Source organism: Aplysia californica, unplaced genomic scaffold, assembly GCF_000002075.1.
Source record: "Aplysia californica isolate F4 #8 unplaced genomic scaffold, AplCal3.0 scaffold00477, whole genome shotgun sequence".
Taxonomy (NCBI): domain Eukaryota; kingdom Metazoa; phylum Mollusca; class Gastropoda; order Aplysiida; family Aplysiidae; genus Aplysia; species Aplysia californica.
In genome coordinates this window covers 324,774-336,246 of record NW_004797747.1, presented here as the reverse complement: position 1 = coordinate 336,246, position 11,473 = coordinate 324,774, and the positions used below count along the sequence as shown (strand labels likewise).

At 39.2% G+C, this 11,473-nt stretch overlaps 1 protein-coding gene across 1 annotated transcript in view; it reads right to left on the bottom strand.

Annotated features, from left to right (window-relative positions):
• Positions 1-409: 409 nt before the first annotated feature.
• The window catches only part of LOC101863208 (C-Maf-inducing protein), a gene marked incomplete at its 5' end in the record, with an annotated part of 16,964 nt that continues 5,900 nt past the window's right edge, over positions 410-11,473 (bottom strand). The window contains 1 exon segment of the mRNA XM_013086538.2: positions 410-11,361. Within this exon segment, the coding sequence (XP_012941992.1) occupies positions 11,308-11,361 (54 nt within the window).

Below are 11,473 nucleotides of genomic sequence, written 5' to 3'. Positions count from 1 at the left end.
CCTTGCCATCAAAGGCATTTTGGGGAAAATGCAAAGAAACAGGGTGATAAACATTGCTGATCAGAGAGATGTGACAGCAAAGTGTTATAACACATGACTGTCTCTGAACCCGTTTGGAGTTCCTCTGCACTCTTTGACCTCTGGTAGTAAAGTGATAGATATGTTCCTCATTTGGACCATTGCGCTTGGAAACTCTGCTTTGACCAATTTATAGGTGTACTCTGTAACACTACTGCCAATACTTGATATTCTTGACAGTTTCGTCAACTTGAACATTTGACTTTGACTGACAGACCTGCATTACATTCTGAGAAACAGCAACTGTTCATATGGGGGAAAAAAAGGATGGTTATTTTTAACACAGCATGAGTTTCTTATGATTAAAAAGAAGAAGCCAGAAAAACTTGTGTGAGTGTTTACAACATCAAAATGCAGACTTCCATTTATTGAAGAATGTGGAGATAATCAATTTGATGACAGAATTTTTTTCCCTCCAGCCCCAGTTATTCAACTGCAAATACATAAATAAATGCAATTCAAAATCACAAAAAAATAATAATTCAAGAAATATAAAAAAATAATTTCTGAACTTGTTCTCAAATCAATTTTGGGGGGGGGGGGGGGGGGGGGGGAATAACCTCAAAACAAAAAAGTTAGAAGATCACAATCTTCTCTCCCTCATCCTTAACATTTACAATTCTCCAAGGCAAGTATATGTAACATGTTATGCCATCAGTTTCATATGGTTATATTATTAATCTACAATTAATAACATAAATTCACAGCAAGTAATTGACTAAGCAGGCTGGCACCCAAAAGGCTCCATGAAAGCTCAACATGCTCCGTATTACTGAGCACCCAATGATGTCGTAAGTACTATGTACTGGTCCAGTAGAACTGTAATGTTTCCAAAACCAAAGAAAGACTCTCTTAGCATTGTGAAACCGCTACAAGCTTAATTTATACTTACCACATCAAAGAAAAGTTCGTTTTCATCAATTTCACCAAATCGTCAGAACTCTCATTAAAACTAACCCTGATGTAAAAAATTATCATTCGCTCGGTAAAGAACACCAGTGTTCAGAATGGTCAGCTACCAATAGATTCAGTAATGTCTGCTGGTTGGCTTAAACATGCTTTTATCAATTTCCTCCCAATAGAGACAGCGAGATTAGCAAGGACAGCTGTAGATCATTTGTGAGGCGTGCTGACAAAACGAGTCACTTCTCAAAATCCAGAAATGGAGATATTGGCCTAAAGTCGACACTAGGGTCACATTTGTACATTTTTTATTGATGCCATATTCTTTAAGTATAACATGCCTTTTATTATTCCATACTTATACACTGTAAAAACTTCACCTATAAGCGTGATGTATCTATTTCCAAAGGGCTCGAATCCGAGAAGTAACTCTTTTTGTCAACATGCTTCACACGTTTATTAAGCCCTGAACAATTACAATGCCCATTCTGGGAAAGAAAAAACCCAGACACACCCAGCTGTGGGAGGAAGGAACGCTGTTAATATCCAGGGACGTTCTGCATTAATCGACTTCTGACTTTTTCACAGTGAACTCTTGATGGGAAAAATAGAACAGAACTTCCGGAAAAGTGATAATAATCTTTAAAAACCATCATCTGTAAGTTGTCTGGGATCTCCAAGTACAACATAAATCAAACAAGTTTAGGAAGTAAGTTTGTAGATTCGTGTAAAACCGTTTGCAAACAACAGAGAAGAACAACAGGTTGAGAGTCAACATAACGGAGGTGGATTTTACAGCGCCACAAGAAATGAAAGAAACGGTGTTGAGTCTCGTGGCCTGAATTAAGAGGCAGTGAGGAAAAAGAAACACTGATTATCTGTGAAGGGGAAGAGAAGTAAGTTCTTGGTGCTGTGTTCAACAAAACATTACGGCTATAAGTCAACTGTCCAAAACATCAGCTGTAGAGAATCACACACCTCCCGATAAAACCAAATCCTCCTGTGCTCTTTCCGTGTGGAAAATAATAAACCAGATGATCGTACAACTGGTCAAATCATAACCATCTATGGCAGACAGTTTACACACTTCTGCTTATAAAATCTGTTCCAACTTAGAAAATTCTTATCCTCAACATTGGATAACAAGCTGACAAAATGTAGCAAGGACTGCTCATCAGGGGAAAAAGACGGGGGACAGAAGTCCTTTAGCAATTGTCTTATTTAAATCAAAGAACACATTTCATGAAGAGATAGATTCACTCAAATTGATGGACTCAGAGAAACTAGGTCATCACAAGATGCTCATTGCACACACAAGGGAAAAATCAATGCATGTTGTTGCATTCTCTCAATGGTCAGGGTTTGTTTTTCAAGGTTTTCCCCTCCTTGAGGAGAGGCAAAGAAACTGAAGTTTTATCTCCAAAACACACAGTAACAATTGGTAACAGTGTGACAAAATTGAAAATGCATGTATAAATATATTCTCAATCTTGAAATGATTTGATTTGAAACAAATAAAACGAGAAGCATTTCAATATAATAATATAATAATATATATATATATGTATATATAATATATTTATAGCATTTATACATACATATGATCTTCAGAAGAAAATAGTACTCAAGAGTGTTCATCGACACGAAAGAATCAAAGCATTTGGAGGTGGACTGTACAGGGTGCAATACACCGGAAGGAAGGAGGACTGAAGCTGGCAGGGAAAGGAGGAATATGCCTACATATTGCTGTACAGGAGAACGGACTAGGAGACAAACTGGTGGGCGTGGCAGGGCAGAGAGAACAAACAAAAGAAAGGAGATGAGGAAAATACACCAAAAATAAACATTCAACACAACAGATTTATGAAAACGCAAAAGCTCAGTACAGACCTAAGATCACTAGGCCAGGAAACTCAAATGTCATTTCTCAGACCATCATCAATCAAGCTGAAATGACCGATCTGAAACAGACATCAGCAATAATGAATGGCAACTCATTTCTTTGCTCAGAGGCTCTAACAAGAATCCTGTATTATTACAGTACACTTGACTGTCTCTGTCATCCATCTGTTCAGGTTCTCTTAGTAACTTGCTCCTGGTCTATCCCTTGCCTCTTTTGCCTTTTATTATTCCAGGGAGATCCATCTCTTCAATGTTTTAGGTCAATTCTCAAGTGTCCCAGCAACTGTCTTCCCATCTGCTTTAATCAGTAAGCAGCCCATGCCAGCTTATTTCAGCACTACCTTTTTTATTTCTTTTCCTTCCCCGAAATTCTCACTCTTCTCCTAAGAAACCACATTTCTATCGCTTCTATTTTACTTTCACTACCTCCGACAGCCGTCCCACATTCTCAGATACAACTACATTTTTCAGGCGCAGCAGCCAAAAAGACTTAAGGACAGAAAGCTTAGCACAGTGAAAAAACCTAGAACATGATGACACCTAACTACAAAAATCTTTCTCTAAAGTAAAGCTTAGTGTTTGCAAAATAATTTGCTTTCCAAAGATTACAACTCTGGCCCTTCCATCACCTATACAGGTATGGAAAGTGAACCAAGTTTTGGGCTCAGATGCCAAGAGTTCCTTTTACTTTTACCTTTTTTTACCTTTTTTTTCCAATAAACACAGCAAAACCAAAACTTGTCCCCACCTGAAATATGACCCATATATCTGCATGCCAAGGGTCAGACTTTATAGATGTCATACCAAAGTTCCCATAGCCTGAATCATCACCATCACTGCCTTTCTCACCCTGCATCAGGGTATAGAACACCATAATTATAACGAAGCAAACAGCCTGAATGAATACCTCTTAACAAATTCTTTGACCTTGACATAATCCCCCATATCCCATTTTAACTATTTTATTAACTGGAACTGCCAAGATAATGAGACCAAATTGTCTATGCCCTACCACATTATTGCTGACATATATTTCAGCACACATAATACAAACAAAAAGGGAAAACGTACGGAACAGTTAGTTCCATCTCTGCACAAGCAAACCACAGCAAGCCATGAAAAAGTAAAAACACAACAAAAAACTTGTAGAGGCAATGTTGGTAAAGGATGACAAATTGACTTGTTTAGGTGATGAGTCAGAAACAAGGAGGTGATCATTCCACATGAACTGACTCTGCTTCTAAAATATTATGGTAATTTATATCTTATTCTTACACCCTCATGAACACAGAGTGAGGTTTTTTAAGAGGCAGGCTGCTTCAAACTTGCTTCTCAAACCAGGTCTTCTGCATTAAAATCGTGTGTCAAAATATCGTTACCACAAGAGTAAGAAAACCATCTAGATTTACGGAAAATGTTACAAGATGAAAAAGGGGAAAAACAAGAACCCATCCAGGCGATATAAAAAGTTCAGATTTACAAAAAATGGTAAAGACCACAAGCACCTGGACAGTCTGAGCCCAGGTTCCACGCCCTGCCATTTTGCCATTGCAGCCAGTTTTCACAAATGTCGGGTAACATTTTAACAACAGAACTGCCCAAATCATAACGGGTTTTTTTTTCCTGTGATGAGCAACAAATTTAAATCCAAATACTTTTTTTTAAATTATCAAAATATTATTACAATTGCTCCACATATTTCTTTCTGTCTCTCCCACTTTCACAAATAAAAATACCTGGTGTAAAATTAAAATCAACACAGCTGAAAGCAAACATGACACATCATGATTACACCATAAATCACCCAATGTAACAGTGCTTAAATGGAAAAAAACAAAACATATGTAATCTGTTGCAGCTGTTGAATGCAACATAAAATGTAAGAAAACATTTGTGGTCTAGGAAAGGAACAATGCGAAATTCCATGTGAAAAAATTGCAAACATCACAAAACATAAAGAGCAAAAATTTAGTTTATATTGAGACTGGACTAGAACGTATTTTGCTGAAAATTTTCACAATCCATCCGATCCCCTCCCCCATCTTTGGCTGTATGAATATATCACTTGGTTCTTCATCACAGTTTATTTAAAAAAAAAAAAAAAAAAAAGACAGCGTAAGCAAATAAACCCGCTGCCCTCGTATTTCAGTGTAGTGCCCTCGTATCTCAGTGTAGTGCCCTCGTATCTCAGTGTAGTGCGTGTTCACCTCCTGGGCTTCTTGTACTTGCATTCTACAACACTTCCCAGCAAAGTCCATGACTTATCTGTATGCACCATTCTAATAGTAATAGTAATTTTTCAGGACACTATGGTACCGGTAGCCCCTTCCCTGTCTCCTCACAGATCATGATGAAACCCCTGACCTAGAGGGTTAGTTAACAACTTAACTCATGTGGCAAGAACAGCAAACCAAGTCGGAATCAGACTACATAACATTAACATTAACAGGAAATTTAATGAAAGTGTCCACAACTTGCAAGTTATACTATAGCAGCGTCTACTCAGCTGACATAAGACAGTGTAGAATCAAGGAGCAGTTTAGGAATACAACCTCTCTGTGTCAAAAAACAGTCATTGGCTGGGCACTTCATCTTGTTACCTACCCAACATCTTATTACAAAATTAACAGCATAAATCTATTCTAGTACATAGAATACAAGAAATGAATACTTTTTGCTGACGAGCAAAACTGCAACGTAACAAAGTTGGGCAAACAAAAGGATTAGGAAGTCCAGCAAATGACTTGACCTGTCATAAGCATCCACAGCTTTGGGACGTCTCTGTGGTTTATCTTAAAATAAAAATCTCTTTGCTCCGACAGCTGTTCTATAATCCATCTGGTTTGATGAGCCGGTAACTACTGGTAGAATTCGCCACAAATAAAACTTGTCTATAAATAGGCCTTGATAAATGTGTTTCAACATCTTTTACTTTTAAACAAAGACAGTAAGCACTCTAAAAACATAGTAAGGCCAAAAACACACACAGATTTGACTTACAGCTGATAACTATCAGTACAGCAAACTAGCAGGATTCTCAACACTACCGTTGGTTATGCTTTTCCTACACTGAAGCAGATACAAAAGGAATGAAACCCAAAAAAAATGCAAGCAAGATTAAAAATAGTTCCAGAAGAAACACTGTTGATGAAGTAAAACCATATTTGTATAGTGGTAAGTGGGTGTAAAGGTCAACTCCATATAACACACGTGTTGATTGTCACTCTCAATCGCAGCCATCACATTTTTCCACAGTCATGTAAAAACTATAGCATGGAGTACAAAAGACATGTCTGGTATCAACATACACCTAGTAGTGATGAACACATGAGTTAAGGCAAAGTGTTTTGGAAACACAGAACCACACTTTCAAGCAAGTCTCAGAACCAGACACAGCTGCTGCATCACTAACACAACAGTACGTATCAAAACCTACAAAAGTCAGGACAATCGAGTCAGCCAGAATGGGCTTCGGCCGTCTGTCACTAAGCATTTCGCAAGCCTTGACCAAGACTATGGCTCACTTTTAGCATTCTTCTCGCTCACCAATAAACTCTGATCTTTTTGTCAACTCTGAGACAGGGAGCTCCAACATCCTTAATCCTATGGATCCCCAAGTATAGGCCTACTGAGCTATCTTTACTTACTCACACAGAACACACACACTTCTGTGCGCGATGGTATGGTATAAATCTAGCATTTGTCCTTGGGGAACTCACGTGTGAGGATCTAGTCAGCTCAGGGGGACACACGCTAAAAAGGCTGAAACATCTGCTGTATCTTCCACAGCCTTCTGTGTGTTCACTTGAGTTATAAAACCTGTCACACTATATGTTCAATAAAGGGGTGTTAGGCAACCTGCTTAAGGATAATCATTTCCACAACACTCAACACCATGAGCCATGACCCTTCTACTCTTTGTTAGGTTTAATAAAACCACAATCAAGACTTCAAATCAAAAGGCAGTTCTTTTGTGGAGTAGAAAACTGTGAGAGAAATATGACAATGGCATACTTAACTCCTTAAGCGGGCCATACAAGATCAAACTTGCTTGACACACATGCTTGACTCAAGCCTATTTGATAAACATTTGATCGTGTATGGGTAAGTTTGATGGACAAAAATGCTTGATGTCAAATGCTTGAAGGATCTGATTTTTGTTGATATTTTTCGTCAAGCCGTCACACAAGTTGGATCGTGAGTGGGGTTCATCAAACTTGTTTGTCAAGCATTATTTTTTCATAAGATGCCGGCGACGACACATCTCGTATTGTTCTTCAATTTTCAAATGTTATTAACTATCTCACCTCATACAACATCATGGCGCCATTAAAAAAGGGGAAAAAAATGTTATGCTAGAGTTTATTAAGGAATACCACAATGTGCCCGTATTGTGGAAAGTAAAACGCAAAGAGTACAGCAACAAAGATTTCACAGAAGCTGGATATGACGACACCCTACTCGTTAAATACAGGGAGTGCAACAACCACTTTTTGGGCCACTTTCTCTTTTTTCTGGGGGGTTTGCAATGTTAAAGCAATCTGAGCTAACGCTGTTGGTCCATCCAATACAAAGTCTTGGCACAGACTAATGTTTGACAAACAAGTTTGACCGAGAATAGGCAAACGTCAAGCTGTCAAATACATTTAATTAAGCATGTGCGTCAAGCAAGTTTGATCGTGTATGGGCCGCCTTAAGCAAAGAAAATCAACAGGAAAGAAATGGATGTTCTGGTCCTTCAACAACACAAGCGCACATAACACAGGGGCACATAACACAGGGGATTGTGCAAGCCAGACCAGAATCATGATGTCATTTACCACAGAACAAAAAGTAGTTCATTACATGAAACAAACCAAATGCGTAGAAAATTAGGTTGCCATGAATCAACAAGAACAAAAAACATAATATGAAATATCAAGTACATGTACATAAATCATAATGGCCACCAAAACAACATTGTGTTCGTCTGAGAGCTCCTTCTCATCCTCCAGCTTCTATTCACACTATATGCCTCTCAGACACAACAATCTACTATATAAATATAGAATATATAGAATATAGATCATATTTTTTGTTATTGCCCTTGGCAGGGTGCACTAATATTTGTTTTAGAGAGGAGCAAAGCAGCTCACTGACAGGTAACCTTTGCTGCAATTCTACAAGTGCTTTCCTACTTTTTAATCTTATTCCTTTTTCATCTCTCAAATGTCAGATGTGATACAAGTCACTGTTCCTCGAAGGTCCTTTGAAACAACCAATGTGTTATGCCAAAGGATCCCCAACACAGCGCAGGCACACTACCATGGGGGGGGTTATTTTTTACTCTATGTACCTGGCACTTTCAACAACCTTGAGGACCTGGCACTTTCAACAACCTTGAAGCTTTTCAGCAATGGTGACAAAGAAGGTCTATACAATACCTCTCGCATCCACAGAACTATAGAAAAAGGCACTGCATACTTCTAGTTTTCCGAATGACACGTCAAGAAATCCTATTTCTGTCACATCCTATACAAGTACAAAACACCAACATGGCACTTTTTGTTTTGTTTGTCTCCACAGACTCACCATTTTCTCCTGGGTGTGGAATTTGTAAGTCATGAAGTCATCATATTATGGTCAACATATCAAAGTCACAGTCATTCATTCATCTCTTCACTGACAAGCAACAAGTGCCTTGCAGTGAAAACATCTTTTGACATAATTATTACCTTTCCCCTTTCTCATGAGCACACTTCAGGTTTGGTCAAACGTGTGTAGGGCCTACTATCATTTACCACCTAGAAGGGCCAGATTTCACAAGAAAACCCCCCCACTGCATCAGAGAAGTCTGTTCCTGCTTTAAAAAAACAAAAAACAAAAAAAACCAAATTGTCACCTTCAAGGAAATGACAAAACCTCCAGCTCCTGAGCTCGTACACAGATAGGTAATGTCAAGTTTTTCCAACTATTTATAGGAACTTTACTGGGAGAACACACAACTCTGTGATCAAATTTGGAATTCTTATGAAAATAAAGATATGTGTATCCCCCATGCCTCCGTATAGGTCATAAAATGCTTTAGGAAAAAAAAAAACCCATCCCCAAAAAACCCCCCAAAAGACTGAAAATTCCGAAGAGACATTCTTGAGGTGGTATGAGAAATCGCTTTGGACTTCTGACGGCAACTTTAGGAGACATGAGTGAAAATATTTGGGCAGTCTAGATGAGTAGGGGGAGCCCACAGTCATCCTTAAGTAAGTGATTCATCAAATATCACCCAGAAAAAAGTGGGATGAGAAACCTAAGGTGATAGTGAGTGTGGATATTTTCATATAAAGCCTAGACAACTTTCAGTTAAGACTTCATGTTTCAAAGAAAAGGATTAACAGTTTTTAACTGAATTTTTTTAAAAATTACTTTCTAATCTTAAAACTGTAAAATGTCACTTTTTGATTAACATGAATTTGTGAGAAAAAAAGAAAAGAATATTGTTCAGCAAATACAGTAAACTAAAGAAAAGGGCCTGGACAAACAATGAAAATGTACCAACGTCAAGGCATCTCCATACCACCACAGTCATCTTCAAGTCTCCTAAAAGTGAGAAAGGTATAAAGTGAACATTCTCCACACACACATGTAGTGAATGAATCAGTATGCAGAAATGGTACAATGGTAGTGACCAATTACAAACCACAAATTGAGGCATACATCCGCGGGCATACAGTCACAACACCGAACCGAGTGAGTTCTGGTGGATCTGTAGTTCAAAGCTAGGGAATGATGATAAAAAATGTCTCTCTCTCACTGGTGGTAAAATGCTTCCCCACATTAATCATTAGATGCCAGAGACGGGCTCTCGATCTCAGCACATCCCCTTGTCCAAAGAGAAGTCCTTGAAGGCAACTGTGTGGTCCCTTGCACTTGTCCTATCACAGAACACATCACACGAGGGCTGATGACAGCCCTCGGTGCTCCTACTCATGTACGGTACTTCACGGCATAGCTCTTGTTTCATGCCACTTTCAACACCTTAACTGAACACGTTCTGGTTCCTCAAGAGGGAACACCTCTCACCCAACATTCCTCTCCAACAGGATCAAACTCCACACAGTGGAAAACCTTCAAATCTCCTCCGAACAGACTAATTTACCGAAAGGCAGTCCAGCATGACAGCAGCTGAGTCATCAGAGCTCCCTTCCAGCACATAGTGAAACACCATGAACTTAAGCAACCATCAATCTCAAGCTGGTTCACCTGGACTACTACAGACATACTCAATCAGAACGAAAGGAAAGCACCTTCATGTAACGTAGTAACTGACACCTTTGTTGTATTCTTCAGAGCAGGAACAAAGCCGAAAGTGAACTCCCCTGGTGGAATTATTCCCGAATTTTTCCGCAAGTACATCCAATCACACAGTCACAAGCACCTTTGTTATGCATGTGTCATATTTTATATTTATTCGTACCATCATGAGCTGAGAACAGTCAAAAGGAAACAAGGAGCACTGAAATAATCCATACAATTATAATTCTCCTCTCCAGTACTCACACAGATGCTAGAGACATACACTGTCACAATGATGGTCATAATCAGTATTGTTTATAGATCATGTGCAATGAGAAGAGTCGTCAGTGCTGCAGTTGGAGGCGACCTGAAGCGGAGCTCTTTATCAAATCTGCAGGCACCAACAGCGCATCATAAAGAATCGTATCCACTGATCCTCCAGAACACTCTGAAGAAAACATTAGGTGGCTGCAGTGGTCATAGAACTAGTAGCTGTAGTTGTACAAGTAGAAGTAGTATTAGTCGTAAAACAATGACCTCTTGACAACCTCATACTCCATACTGCAGCACAGCACAGTCCCAGAGCCGCCCTAGAGGTCAGAGGTCACGAAATAGCCACAACGTTGGCACTTGTATACACAAGAGAAAATGATGCAGTCTTCTAGGGCACCATGAACACATATGACACGTGTGAACATGAACGGATCTTGACGAGAAAAGAGTGGATGAGTGAATCGTCAATATCATGGTTCCTCTCACACACAACTCCACAGTGCTGGTCAGTGTCAACATTGATCATTTGGGTGTATCAAAATATCCATACAGTAACGTGTTCACTTGTTTGATATTCAGGTTGATTTTTTGTTTGCGTTTTTTTTTTTTTTTCTTTTTGTCCTTTTGTGGTAGATTAAAAAATTTCTCTCATAATTTAAACGCGAAAGCACTTCCTTGCTTTCTGTTCCAGAACAAGTGCAAATACAAACAAACGCATACAAAGTAAGGCAGTGGACAGGAGCAGAGACTTAACATCTGCACAGAGTTTTTGTTTTTGTTCCTGTGTTAACAGCAACAATGTGTGCTGTATGGTAGGGACAACACATGTGCTGTGCACCTAAGACGACACATGTGTTGTCCAGGGGGGGTGCTGCTCCATCACCAGGCATCTGTGTAGCGCACGTCGCACTCCTGTAGGGCTGGCAGCTTCTCCTGTAGATGACAGGAAGACATGAGGAAATGAGAAAGAGGGAGACAGAATTGAAGAATAGGAAGACAAAGGGAGGGAGGGAGGGAGAGAGAGAGAGAGAGAGAGAGAGAGAGA